We start from the raw sequence: 12,890 nt of genomic DNA, 5'->3' as shown, positions 1-12,890 counted from the left end.
TGCACTGTGCCTGGCACATGGTAGTTCTCAAATGTTCATTATTCTTAGATTCTGACATCAAAGTGAAATTGTAACATGTAAATATATCTTGGTTTCTTGGGACACATATCTAAGTATGGTCAGTTGCTTTCATCTAGATCTTCTGTTTTCTTCAGGGATTTATTCCTTTTTTTTAATGTTATTATTCTGAAATCTCATATCTGAATTTTAAAAAATGATAACAAAATCACAATAAAATTCATAGCATTTTTGGATAAGGTTTCTTTAAAGCATACAACAACATACTCATTAATTTTGGGGGTAGGAAGTGGGTGATATAAACAGAGGGAATAAAGGAAAATACACCTTAAAATCTTAGTACAGTGTAGTCTCTTTTTCTAATTTTTCTATTTTCTGTTAATAGCATCAAAAAAAAAAAAACCCTAACTGGAGTTAATCATTTAAATTTTGATATCTTTTAAAAAAATATTTTAAAGACTTATTTCTTATTCATTCTTATTGCCAATAACTAGACCCTTCCTTCCTCCACTATTGGAGGATTTTAACAATCTCCCAGTTAATCTCTTTGTCTAGTTAGCCCCTTTTAGGCATTCTGACACTCTTGCCCTGTACATCTTTCTAAGACTCTTAGAACTTCTCCAGTCAATGTTCTAGTCCAGAACTTGTACTTACTTGAGCCTAAATTCTGCATCCCACACATTTAAGTCTCTGCTTACTTTAGGTTCTACCTTTTCCCTGTATCATTGATTAATGCTGGTTCTTCGCTTGGGGCACAGGTCCTTTCTTTTGTCTCAGAACATACCAGACTTTGCTTGTATTATTCCTCCTCCCTTGCAGTGTTCACATTCTAACTATTCTTCATGGTCCACAAGGAACGCCACTTTCTCCTTGAAGATTTTCCTGGCAGTTGCAAGCCACTTTCATAGTTCGCAAATAATTATTCTCATGTGTTGTAGTTGTGTCAAGATAGTGGAATTCTGTACTGTTTTCTCTTAATTTGATCTGATAACAGGAGACCTAGGGACCCTTACCTGCGACAGTGGTATATCATCTACAGACATCTTAAGTGCAAATCTGTAATTTCCAAAATACTACTTCTTATGTAGCAGCTCCTCTGATTGCTTAAAGGAACACGTCTCAAATATTATCATGTAATATTCATTTTTGTTTAAAAGATGAAAAAGTGAGAAAGTGAGAGTACAGTGGGTGTCTGGGGCATGGGTTTACTTTTCTCACAAACCAAGGGATTCATTATTGATAAAAAAAAAAAGAAAGCTATATTCACATTTTCAATTAATTACATCCTAAATATCTCCAAGTACGTCCCATAAGCAGGTATATTTTGTTTTCAATGCGTGTGACATTAAACGTTTGAAGGGAATTATTATGGACATACTTAAGACCACAAACCACAGGAAAAAGTCCAAAGCACACTCGTGGTGCTGCTGCTTACTGGGGATGCCACTGCTCTGAATTTACGATTTTTGGAGCCTCAGTTCTCTGGTCTGTACAATGGAGATAATAATACTTGGTAATATTTACCTTCTACGGTTGTGGTGAAAGGTTTTCTTTCTCGTGAACTGCGGGGCGGTTTGCCTCCCGGGATCGAAGGGAGGCGCTTTTCCTCCCGCGACGCACTTCCGTGCGCGAGGACAGGTGGCCAGGGGGTTCGCCGGGCCGGGGCGGGAGGCCAGGCGAGGGCAGGTCGGGCCTCAGCTTTGACGTGCAGCGCGGGGGGCCTTCAGCAGGAGCACGCTAAATCTGTACACACCGTGCAAAAGACGCTGAGCGTGCGTGCACCCGTGTGCGCGGGGTATTGGGAGCGCGCTGGGGTTGACAGCGAAACGTGAAGGCGCAGGGCGCACCATAGAAAGCGACAGCGGACCTGGCTGAGGCAGTCCGAGGCCCGAGTGGGCCAGAGCGCCCGGGTAGCGGCGGCAACGCGTCTGGCCACCGGCGCTCCGGGTTGGCGCCGTCGCAACGCGGGCGGAGGTGTCGGGGGGGGGGGTCTCCTCAGCGCCCCACGTGGCGGCTGGCGGGATAGCAGCTGGGAGAGCCCGTTTGCTCCGCCTCCGCCGCGCACGGCTGCCCTCCGCAGCTTCCCCGCCTGGTTCTCACCCGTCCCTCCTCCCTTCCCCCTCCCGGTTCGCGATGGACGCGGCCTCCCCCCGCCGCCGCCGCCGCCGGCAGCGCCGCGCGGGCCTCTGAACTGCTGGGCCTGAGGAGCCGCGTGCCGGGGACGGGACTTGCTGCAGCCGGTCCGGGGAAACTATCGCTTCCCTGTCACCAGGTCCCCGCGGAGGAAGGGGAGGGACGAGGTGCGGCTTTTCCTGTGCCGCCTGCCCGGCTCGACCTGCGCGGCCTGCGGCTTCCTGGGAACTCGAGGGCCGCGGCCGGGCCTGGCTCTGCCCGCGGCCTGCTTGGAGCTGGACCGGAGTCGTTTTGGACGACAAGCCCGGGTAAGAGCTTGAGGGAAGGGGAGTCGGGAGCGCCTTGGGCGGTGGGAAGGGCCAGGCTGGTTCTGGGATTAGGGATGCTCCGCGGCGGGCTGGGAGCGAGACCTCCGGCCCCTGGTGAGGTCGGCGGGGCTGCTGCCGACTCACCGTTTAGACCCTTTGTTCCCGCCCCCGGCCCTGCCCGCGGCGGGACCCGGCCAGCCAGAGCCCGAGCCCACAGCGGGCCCCTATTGCCCTTGAGAAGTGTTCGCCGCCCCGCCGGCCAGAGACATCCCGCCGGGCCTCGGAGTTCCGGGCGCCGCTCCCCGGAGACCTATCGCCCTGCGGGGCCGGCGGCCTCCTCTCGGGCAGAGAGGTTTGCCGCTCCTCCTCCAAAACTTCCCCTTCCTTCTAGACACAGGTAGCTAACTTAGTCGGGTTTGGTGCCGAGAAACCCGAACGCGGTGCGCGGCGTCGGCTGGGCCCGGAGTGTTGGGTCATCTCTGCTGGTCGCCGCCGTTGGGTGCCCACCGGGACCTGCCGCTGGATTTATACACCTGCAGCTGATTTACGTGGGCCCCCAAGCTGTTCTCCCGTGAGGGCGCTTACGAGCTTTTGTAATGACTTGCTTATTGGGGCTGCTTCTCTGTTGCTGCTGCTGTTTTTAACCAACTGCCCCATTCTGTAGGGATGGGGAAAGAGGGCCGTAGATTGGCCTATATTTTGATCCGTAATATGGTAGTCCACTGCACTTACTTTTAGCATTTCTTTTTAAACTTTTAAGAACAGTTGCCAGGACTGCCAGAATTCCTAATCAAGTCTTTATTCATCTTATATCTAATTATCATTTGTATTTGGACAATTTAAGAATAGCCGTAAGTCAATTGAGAAGTCAGCAGAATTTGTGAAATTGGAGGTAATTTTGAATTAGAAACTTAATTTGGAGGAGGTTTGGATCATAGTGCTTAGTCTCTTTAAAATACTGAATGTAAGTAACCCTTATCGGAAGATCAATTTCGGGTGAAGGAGTGGGAAAGAAGTTTGCTGGGAAAAAGAAAGAACCTTTAGTGAGGTTTTGTTTGCCTTTTGGCACAGACGTTAGTGATAGCAGTAGTGGGATCTGAAGCTTGTTTGACTATCTTTGACAAAGATGGCTCTGGTTTCCAGTTAAGCAGCAACCTAATCAGCTTATACTCAGGCAAAACTGGTTTTTATTTAGAGCTATATATGAAGTTAAACCGGAGAAATAAGAAAAGTTGAAAACCTGCATTAAACGGTCTATCCAAACATACTTACGAGTCTTCTCTAATTCCTAGGAGGATATCACGCAAATTTGGTTCTAGCCGATGTAAAAGAAAGATTTTAAAAGTCGAGCTGATCAGTCCTGGACATTTAAAGGACTTTTTGCCTTTATTCTTTTAATTTAAGCAAAGAGGCTTAAAAAAAAAAAAAACCATGGCAGATGTGGATCCGGATACATTGCTGGAATGGCTACAGATGGGACAGGGAGATGAAAGGGACATGCAACTAATAGCCCTTGAACAGCTATGCATGCTGCTTTTGATGTCTGACAACGTGGATCGTTGTTTTGAAACGTAAGTACATCCCTTCATTATCTTCCTTTGGGGTTGCTGTAGTGACATCTACACAACAGGTTTTCAACCATTTCCTGATTTTAGTTTGTGTAGAATTTTCTTTAGTTACTTTTGAAACTATCTTTTTAAAAGTTTTTGCTGGGGGGAGGGTATAGCTCAAGTGATAGAGCGCATACTTAGCATGCATAAGGTCCTGGGTTCAATCCCCAGTACCTCCTCTAAAAATAAATAAAACCTAAAAAAAAAAGTTTCTGCAGTTTTGCCTGTACACTTTTCTGAGGAATAAAAATTAGTAGGCGAACTAATTCCAGTATTGATAATTGAGGTGACACAAATACATGTTTGTTGAATGAATAGAAATTGGTAGGGAATACTAATTTTAACTCAGAGCTTGATTAATTCATTTTCAAAACATATTATGACCTGGGAAAGTACAAATGCTTATCTTCTCTAAAGTTGGCTATTTCTATATAAAGAAATTGGCTGGAAATTGACATGAAAATATAGATGATAATGAACATGTTTCCAACTCCCCTTTCTTCATTGGTGTTAAGTCACATGACTGTACTTTTGTTAAAGCAAATCATTAGTTGGTGAATTTCAGTTTGGAGGTAAATTGGATGTTACTAATATAGCATACTTTTGGGAATAGTAGAAACCTATTTTGAGGTTTGGAGAGTTTAAAAAGTTTTATTCAGAGGTTATGTAGAATTTGCAGAAATGTAAAGGAATCATTACTAGATTGGCCATTAATGCCATGTTTTTCCTCTTAATGTGATACTTGCCCAGTTAGATTAACTGTTCTTCTGAATGCTGAACACATGTTTGGTTTTCACTGTTTATTTTATATTTATATTTACAATTTTGAATTCCATTAATAAGTAAATGAAAATGCAGATGCTTCTGTATCTGTTTTAATGCCTTTTTGAGGTAATTAGTAGAAAATGTTTGAGATGTTGACATAAAATTCAGTGTAATTATTAAATTTCTTTGAGATGGGAATAAAGGCTATATTCAATAAATTGACAAAATAGTTTTAATTGTCTTTATTTTAAATGAATAATTAATGAAGATGAACTAATAAATGAATAATTAATAGTTCTTAGTTAAGAAGCCCATTGAAACAGTACTGTTACGATAAAAATCCTGATGAACAAAGTTTCCAAATCACGATCTGTTAGTGACCCATTTATTTCAACTAGTGATTGTTATTGACAAACTTTGAGAGCATAATAATTTAGACCCTCTGATAACTCTTACTTTGGCAGGATTCATGGAAAAGTGAAATTGATTTTTGAGTATTCATAGATTTCATTAGAGCATTTTCATTAACCTGAGAATTATTTTTGCTATTTTAAAAAGTAAGTCATACTTGCCAGTCAAATCAACTACCATTTCGTATCTTCTATTGTGTACTGATATATAGTACAGGTATTTGTAATGTTAAAAAGTGTTAACACAGTTTTAAAGAAACTTCTTAAAATATAAAACTCATCCTTATGTAAAATCCTACCATCCTAAAATAATTGTTACTCTTTTCATTTTCCCTTCCAGGCTTTGTTCATATTTGATATAATACAGATGAAATTAAAGTCAGATGCAATGTATATTTTTTATTTACTAAATGTAGATATAAAAGTATTTAAAATTGGAATGGTTAGCCTCATTTCATGTAGCATGCCAGTAATTTGTCTATTCAAAATAGACATTTGATTAAATCTATGACTTTCTTAAGCTTTAGTTTGCTTTCTTCATTCTATAGCCAGATTTTCTTGTCACAAGGAAGATTGTCTTTAGTTTCTTTAAACCAGAGATGCAGCATGTTGAGAATGAGCCTGGGTTCAGATTCTTGATTTGTTACATGTAATTTAGCCTTTGAGGGCTTTACTTTCTTCCTCTGTAAAATGGCAGTAATCTTGTTTTTGGTAGGCTCCTTGTGAGGATTAAAGAAAAATGTCTGTGAGAAGTGTATTGAGTAAAGTGGGCTACCCACTAATGTCATTATTATTAAATATCTAATTTTGAATTTTATTTTGAGACTTTATTTCGTGAAACTGATGCATTCTGAAGAGCCTTTTAAAATTCTTTGAAACGTTCAACAAATAAGGCAGGGGAAAAGCAGGATGAAATATATATTTAAATATTGGTGAAAATCTCCCACTTGATGTCATAAGATAGTAGCAAATGGTCCTTATGTCAGGTAAAGCACAAGATTCCTCTTATGTTCAGATATGTTTTTGCCTGATTAGCTTGTATTAGTAGTTACATGTATGTTTAGTCAGGAGATGGTGTGGTAGAAATAATGGCCTTTGGAATGAGGTAGGCTTCAGTTAAGGTTTTTGTGAAGATTAAATATGATAATACATGTGAAATGCCTAGCATAGTGCTTTTCACCTAATAGTTAAGTAATTTTTTTTCTTTTAACTTAGTATTGTACATGGCTCTCCATTTTTTTATACCAGTTTTGATAGTCTTTTTGAAGTTAAGAAATATGTATTTTCTGTGAAGCTGTGATTCTTCTTATTAATAATGCCTGAACTTAATCAAAGTAATGCTCTAGAAAGTAAAATTCAAGTTCAGGGTTAGTTTTTGCTTTCATCTGTGATATGTCATTGAGTTAAATTTAATATAAGTTATATTTGATACGAGTTAAATTTAAAAAGTTATGAATGAGTACTTCTGCATTCACATCAAAATAGATAATACTGTATATATTGTTATAAATAGATACATCCTAGGCAGTTGTAGATCCTGCTATTGAATCTTCAGATAATGTAATTTAAGAATTATGTCTCCTGGGAAGAATCTGAGATCTCCCTGGAAGATCAAGAAAAATGATTTATGAAGGATAGTGCTTTTTAGGTACTAGAAGGGTCTTATTTTAAAAGTAATCATTTTACTTAATTATGAGGCCACAAAAGGACATACAGTACAATGTAAGCCTCTCCCTTTCCTGTCTCCTGGCTAACCAGTTCTCCTCTGCAGAGGCAACCATCATTAAGCATTTTCCCAGTGTATCCTCCCAGAGAGAGATATCCCAAGGAAAGACTGCCTTGAGTCTGGATTCCAAAGTTGTTGAACACAGTGGTAAAAATCTCCTATTGTATATTTACAGTAAAAGTTTAAAAATTACCTACAATAGTGATAAGGCTATTAACCTTTTAAATTGTCTTCCTACTTTTTATTGTTAGTTATTAAAAATATGGTGATGACCCGAACAGATAACAAACTCTATTCTTATGGTAACTAATAGTCTAACAGGGAAGACTGATATTAAATTATAAGTATTATATATACCTATATAGACAGGTATTAAATTATAGATTTTAAATCACAGGAATAAAATTGTGGTTGAAAACTGTGATAAGTACCATGAAGGAAAAGGTCAGGGTGCTCTGACAGCATGTAGCGAGGCATGACCTGGACGTATAGGGAGTGGTCAGAATGGCCTTCTTTGAGGAACTAGTTTTTCCTAGAGATATGAAGGATGAGTACGAGTTTATGGGATGATGTATGAGGAGGTGGGGTTAGAAGGGCATTCATAGGGAAGAAGGCATTGTGTAAAGGATTTGAAGCGGGATAAGCATGGCACGATTGATGAACTTGGAGAAAGCTAGTGTGACTGGGGCAAGGAAAGGTTGCTGAAGAGCTGTATTGAAGGTAGAGAGGGGCAAGATCAGGTGGAATCTTGTGAATGCTTTTGGTTTTATGTTAAGAGTGATGGGAATGCGTTGAAGTGCTGTGAAAGAGTGATGTGATTAAACTTGTCTTTTAAAACTATTACTTTGCCTGCTTTTTGGAGAACAGATGGGTGGTGAGGATAGAAAGAACAGATGCTTGTAAACTTAGATTTAGGAGGTAAAATAGTCAGAATTTGTTGAATGATTGGATGTGAAAGTGAGAAAGGAGGTATCATGGATGACTCAGGTTACAATAGGTGATGATGCCATTCAGTGAGAGAGAATACTGGAAGAGGGCCATGTTTTGAGGAACTGAGATCATGAGGTTGGATTTGGCTAGATCCTCATATCTGCTTTGCATTCAATGTGTTGTATTATGTTGTTTTGATGGACATATATGAAAACAAATCATCCTCCATAGATGTAGTTGGGAAAGGGAAGAATGTTGTAATGATTTTTTAAAAATAATTATGGGTATGCTTTGATATCATACCCAAATTGGGCAAGCGTTGGTTTCTTAAGGATTGGTTATAACGTGGATTCTGAAGTCGTATCAATGAGCTTGTCATACTCTTGTCACATTGAAGTCTGTTGGTCTCTCTGGTACTTTGGTTTTTTTGTTTGTTTTTTTTAACCCATGTTTAAGTTTGAAGGCTTATACACTGTTCATGTGAAAAATACTGGTCTACTGAGGTATACAGATGTTCCTATTGTTAACATGTCATTCTACAATATTGGACTCTAACATTTGTTAATACAACTGTTAATCCCACGAAAAAAAGTCTTTAAATATTGGGACACTGTCAAGCTCATGGTAGCAAATACAGGTTTTCCAAAGTTGTAATTTTTGTTTGAAAGCTTGAATGTTATTATTGGCAATGAATACCATCAGTTGTTTTCCTTGAAGTGGAAGGCTTACTTGGTTAGTTTTTGGGAAAATGTTTGCCAGATATCTGAGTCTGAATAACTATAATTTGTCTGAAGTTTTTTCAAGTAAAAATGGTGCTGCATGAAAAAAAGTGGCTAGTTCAGGTCTCCAGCAGTTGTACAAGTATTTTTCCTTTACACAGCCATCATTCTTCAGTATGCAGAAGTGCTTTATGCTTATGTCCCATTTCCTTAAGTAGAATTTTTAAAGATTAAAGGGTTGAGATTTAGTTAAGTCAATTATTTTCATTTTTTTTGTTTTTTGGGGATTTTTTGCTTCATGAAGGTTATTCTGTAGAAAAACTAGCTTTTTTTCTCCATGCTAGAGTTTAGCAAGGAAGAGTATGATTCCTAGTAGTACAGTTTAGGGCCGCTGCCTTGATTCATGCTAAAGCACCAGCAGTTTTATCCACCATTGCTTTTGCATCATTAGTGTATTGTCAACACAGGAAAGAAAGTGATTCAAGAAGGGAAAGGACAATCATGCATACTGGTGAGAGGTCAAGTAGGGTGAAGTCTAAAAGATGTCCTTTAGACTTAGCAACATTGTCAAGGTCATTGATCTTAATGAGAGCTGAGTGGAATGGTGGTGAGGGGCTGATTTGAATGGATTGAGGAGTAACATGAAGAAATGGAGACGGAGTGTGGAAAGCTTTTTTGAGAAGTTGGATTAGAATAGGGATGTAGGACTTTTTCTTTTGAAGGTCAAAGAGTTAGGAGAGAGAATGGATAATTCATAAAGTAAGGATTCTGAGAAACTGGGAGAGAATTTGCTTTTGTCAAGAGTAGTGTTTTTTAAACTTTAATGTGCATAGTGTGAATCACCTGGGGATCTTGTTAAGATGCAAATTCTGGTTCTGATAGTCTGGTGTGATGCTACTCTGCTGTCAGGTTATGCTGGAGCTGTTGGTCAGAAAAATCCCATGTCAAGTATCAAAGCTCTGATGCACTGGTGGAGAGAGAGTTTTAAGGCAGTGTGTTCCTTGTAACACAGGGAAGATGCAGAGGTTTAGATGCAGGTGTTTTAGGCTTGTTGGTTAAAAGTTGAATAGATTCTCTCTGATATCTATTTTCTCCTCAAAGTAGGAGATTTAAAAAAATGATAATGTCTAGGATTGGTAAGGGGAAATGATTATGCTCATATAGTGCTAGTAACTTCATAACAGATATCCTCACCTGTAAGCTAACTATACCCAGAGTTACAGTTTTAAAATATTTTTATGGTCTTTTTTCCAGCTTTATTGAGGTATAATTGACTACAGTCTAAAAATATTGATTTGACTCTATTACTCTCTTTTACAAAATCTTTGATGTCCTTTACCTAATGGATACAGTTTAAATGCCTTCAAAGACCTCTACTATACCTCCCACATACATCCTGCTATTACTTTTGTTTTTCCATTTGCTAAACATAGTGCCTGGCATACAGTAGTTAATATCCAGATACTGAACTAATTGAAGAAATTCTTTATATTGTTCCTGTTTTACACAGTGTCTAAAATGCTGATAGAAAGTATTTCTGGAGTCAAGAAACTGGTTAAGGCGTCTGCAGGAGGAAGAGCATTGTGTTTACAATGAACAGAATATGTTCATTGTATTAAATACACATAATCCTAAAAAATTAAGTAAGTAAATTTCCATAAACTGACAGCAACTGTGTATGCACTTTTCAGTGGACAGCAGAGAGAAATGCTGGACGATGAGAAACATGCTCTGTCAGGGTTCTTAACCTTGTGCTCTAGGAGGCCCATTATAATGAGCTTCAGTGAGCTTTATTTTGTTACCAAAGTGTCTGTCACCTTAAAAATGTGAAAAACAAAACACTCTTCTAGTTTATAGCAATATATATGTGTTCTTTGTATACTTGTTGCCCTTGTCATTAGATCTCTTGATTTCCTCAGAGCCCAGCTCTGCCTTACTCATCTTTGTATCCTGCTTCCGGCACCTAGCACAGTACTTGGCACAAAAAGGCATTCAATAGTTAGATACCTGTTGAATGAATTACAGTCAAGTTACTATGTGTATTTTAATTAGAGAAAAGCAAGTCTACCTATTGGAATTTGACCTACTCCTCTTTCTTTGAGAGGGAAGGCTATAATTTTTAACTGCTATGCCAGGAATTATTTTTAGTTAAGCAATACACAGTCAAGATTGGGCACAGGGGCAAAAATGGAATAAAAGATAAAATGGATCAAAAGATGTTATTTATTACCTTCAAGAAACCATATTTATTAATCTTTTACAGTTAAAATTTTTATTTTTATTTTTTAAGAAAGGAAGTGCCCAGTTTACAGTATATTCAGTAAAATATCACCAGTTACTACAGGTAACTTCTTATATTTAAAAAAGAAAGTCAAATTTCTTTATATTGTAAATCTTATGAAATCTTGGCCCAAGTCCGAGTAATAGCGTCTGGAAAAAACTTCTTGTTTTAAGTTACTTATCTCTACTTTTGTTAGGGAAAGATTCTTAGGTCATTGCGGGTAACATTTTGGAAACTTCTGCTTAAATTGGATTCATCCCAAGATTCCTCTTAATCTCATTTGTGTGGTTAACTGGTCTAATAGTAGTTGTATGTAGACTGAGTGGGTTTTTTTCTTTAAATTCAGGGGAGGTACTTAGGTTTGTTTATTTAACGGAGGTACTGGGATTTGAACCCAGGACCACCTGAGTGCTAAGTACGCATTCTACCACTGAACTATCTGGTCCCCTGAGACTGAGTGATCTTAGTTTCCTAATTAGGTTACCTTTGGGTCTATAAGTAGGTATTATTGTATACTACTGGGTTTAATATATAAAAATATTTTCTACCTGTAATGTAGGAGGAAAATATTTAGAAGTTTAAATTTTTAATGGTAATGTATATAAACTTTTGTGCCATACTAATATTCTTTTAGCACTGTTCAGGGAGGACTTTGATTATTATATGCATGCTATCTTAAGTGTATTTAAATTACCTATGGTAAAGTTTGAGTTTTGAAAAATGCATTGAGTTGTGTAACCATCACCATAACTGAAATTCAAAACAGTTTCCATCACTCCCAAAAATTCCCTAGAGTTTTCTTTTTGAAGTTAAACCCTCTCCCAGTCCTAATGCCTGGCAGTCAGTGGTCTTTTCTCTGTTGCTACAGTTCTGATTTTTCCAGAATGTTGTATAAATAGAATGATACTTACAGTGTACAGCCTTTTGAGTCTGGCTTCTTTCATGTAGTGTATTATATTTGGAAGTCATCTGTTACTGTGTGTATAATAGTCCCATTCCTTTAATTGCTAAGTAGTATTTAATTTTACAGATGTACCACAGGTGGTTTATCCATTCACCTCTTGAAAGACATTTGGGTTTTTCTTGTTTTTATGATTATGATCAAAGTTACTGTAAACATTATAGATTTCTGTATATATTTGAGTTTTTATTTCTTCTGAAATTTTTTTTCTTTTGAAATTCTTAAAGATAAATCTGACAAGATGTAGAATTGACAAACTGATTTCAAAATTCTTAATGGAAGTGCAAAGGACTTACATTACCCAAAACAACTTTGATAAAGATTAAAGTTGGAGGACTAGTACTGCTGTATTTCGGTTCTAATTACATAGCTGCATTGATCAGAACAGTGTGATATTGTTGTAAAGGTAAATCGATCAATGAAATGGAATAGAAAGTTCAGACTGCCACCTTCCTGGACAACTTATTTCAACAAAGGTGCAAAGACAGTTCAGTGGAAAAAGGAGTTGTTGTTTTTTTTTTTAATGCTGCTGGAACAATTGGATAGCCATATGCAAAAAAGAAATAATCTTTATCAATACCCCCTACCATATACAAAAACAAATTTGAAAGGAATCATATACCTACACATAAAGCCTAAAACTATAAAACCTTTAGAAGAAAACATAGGAGAAATCCTTTGTGACCCTAGTTTAAGCAGATATTCTTAAACACCAAAAGCATGATCCATAAGAGAATAAATTGATATATTTGAAGATTTTTACTGCTAGTTCAATTTCTATAATAGACAGAGGACTGCTTGAGTTGCTTAATTCTTTGTGAGTAAATTGTAGTAGTATATCTTTTAAGGAATTTGTGTATTTAATATAAATTAAAATTTATGGACATAGTGTTGTTTATAGTATTTTTTGTCCTTTGGATGTTTGTACAATCTGTAGTGATAATTCTCCTTTTTATCCTGATACTGGTCATATTTATCTTTTGATCAATCTGACTAGAGGTTTATCAATTTTATTAATCTCTTCAAAGA

The 12,890-nt window shown here is 38.1% G+C and overlaps 1 protein-coding gene and 1 long non-coding RNA gene across 14 annotated transcripts in view; one reads left to right on the top strand and one right to left on the bottom strand.

Annotated features, from left to right (window-relative positions):
* LOC107033841 (uncharacterized) overlaps positions 1-1,996 on the bottom strand; it is a 73,664-nt gene extending 71,668 nt beyond the window's left edge. For 5 of the 7 annotated variants that reach the window (XR_012073497.1, XR_012073499.1, XR_012073495.1 and 2 more), the window contains exon 1: positions 1,543-1,717. This is a non-coding gene — a long non-coding RNA (uncharacterized lncRNA). Of the gene's footprint in view, positions 1-1,542 lie in introns of all 7 variants that reach the window. The other 2 variants (XR_012073496.1, XR_012073498.1) reach the window with 1 other exon arrangement.
* Positions 1,997-2,145: 149 nt separating this feature from the next.
* Positions 2,146-12,890, top strand: part of HECTD1 (HECT domain E3 ubiquitin protein ligase 1) — an 81,003-nt gene continuing 70,258 nt past the window's right edge. For 2 of the 7 annotated variants that reach the window (XM_072962892.1, XM_072962890.1), the window contains exons 1-2: positions 2,147-2,459; positions 3,752-4,030. In XM_072962892.1, coding sequence (XP_072818993.1) covers positions 3,891-4,030 — 140 coding nt within the window. In that variant the 5' untranslated portion in view covers positions 2,147-2,459; positions 3,752-3,890. Of the gene's footprint in view, positions 2,460-3,751; positions 4,031-12,890 lie in introns of all 7 variants that reach the window. The other 5 variants (XM_072962896.1, XM_072962893.1, XM_072962895.1 and 2 more) reach the window with 4 other exon arrangements.

The sequence above is a fragment of the Vicugna pacos genome, chromosome 6 (genome assembly GCF_048564905.1).
Source record: "Vicugna pacos chromosome 6, VicPac4, whole genome shotgun sequence".
Lineage (NCBI taxonomy): Eukaryota > Metazoa > Chordata > Mammalia > Artiodactyla > Camelidae > Vicugna > Vicugna pacos.
The sequence above is the reverse complement of the archived record's forward strand: the minus strand, read 5'-3'. Positions and strand labels throughout refer to the sequence as shown.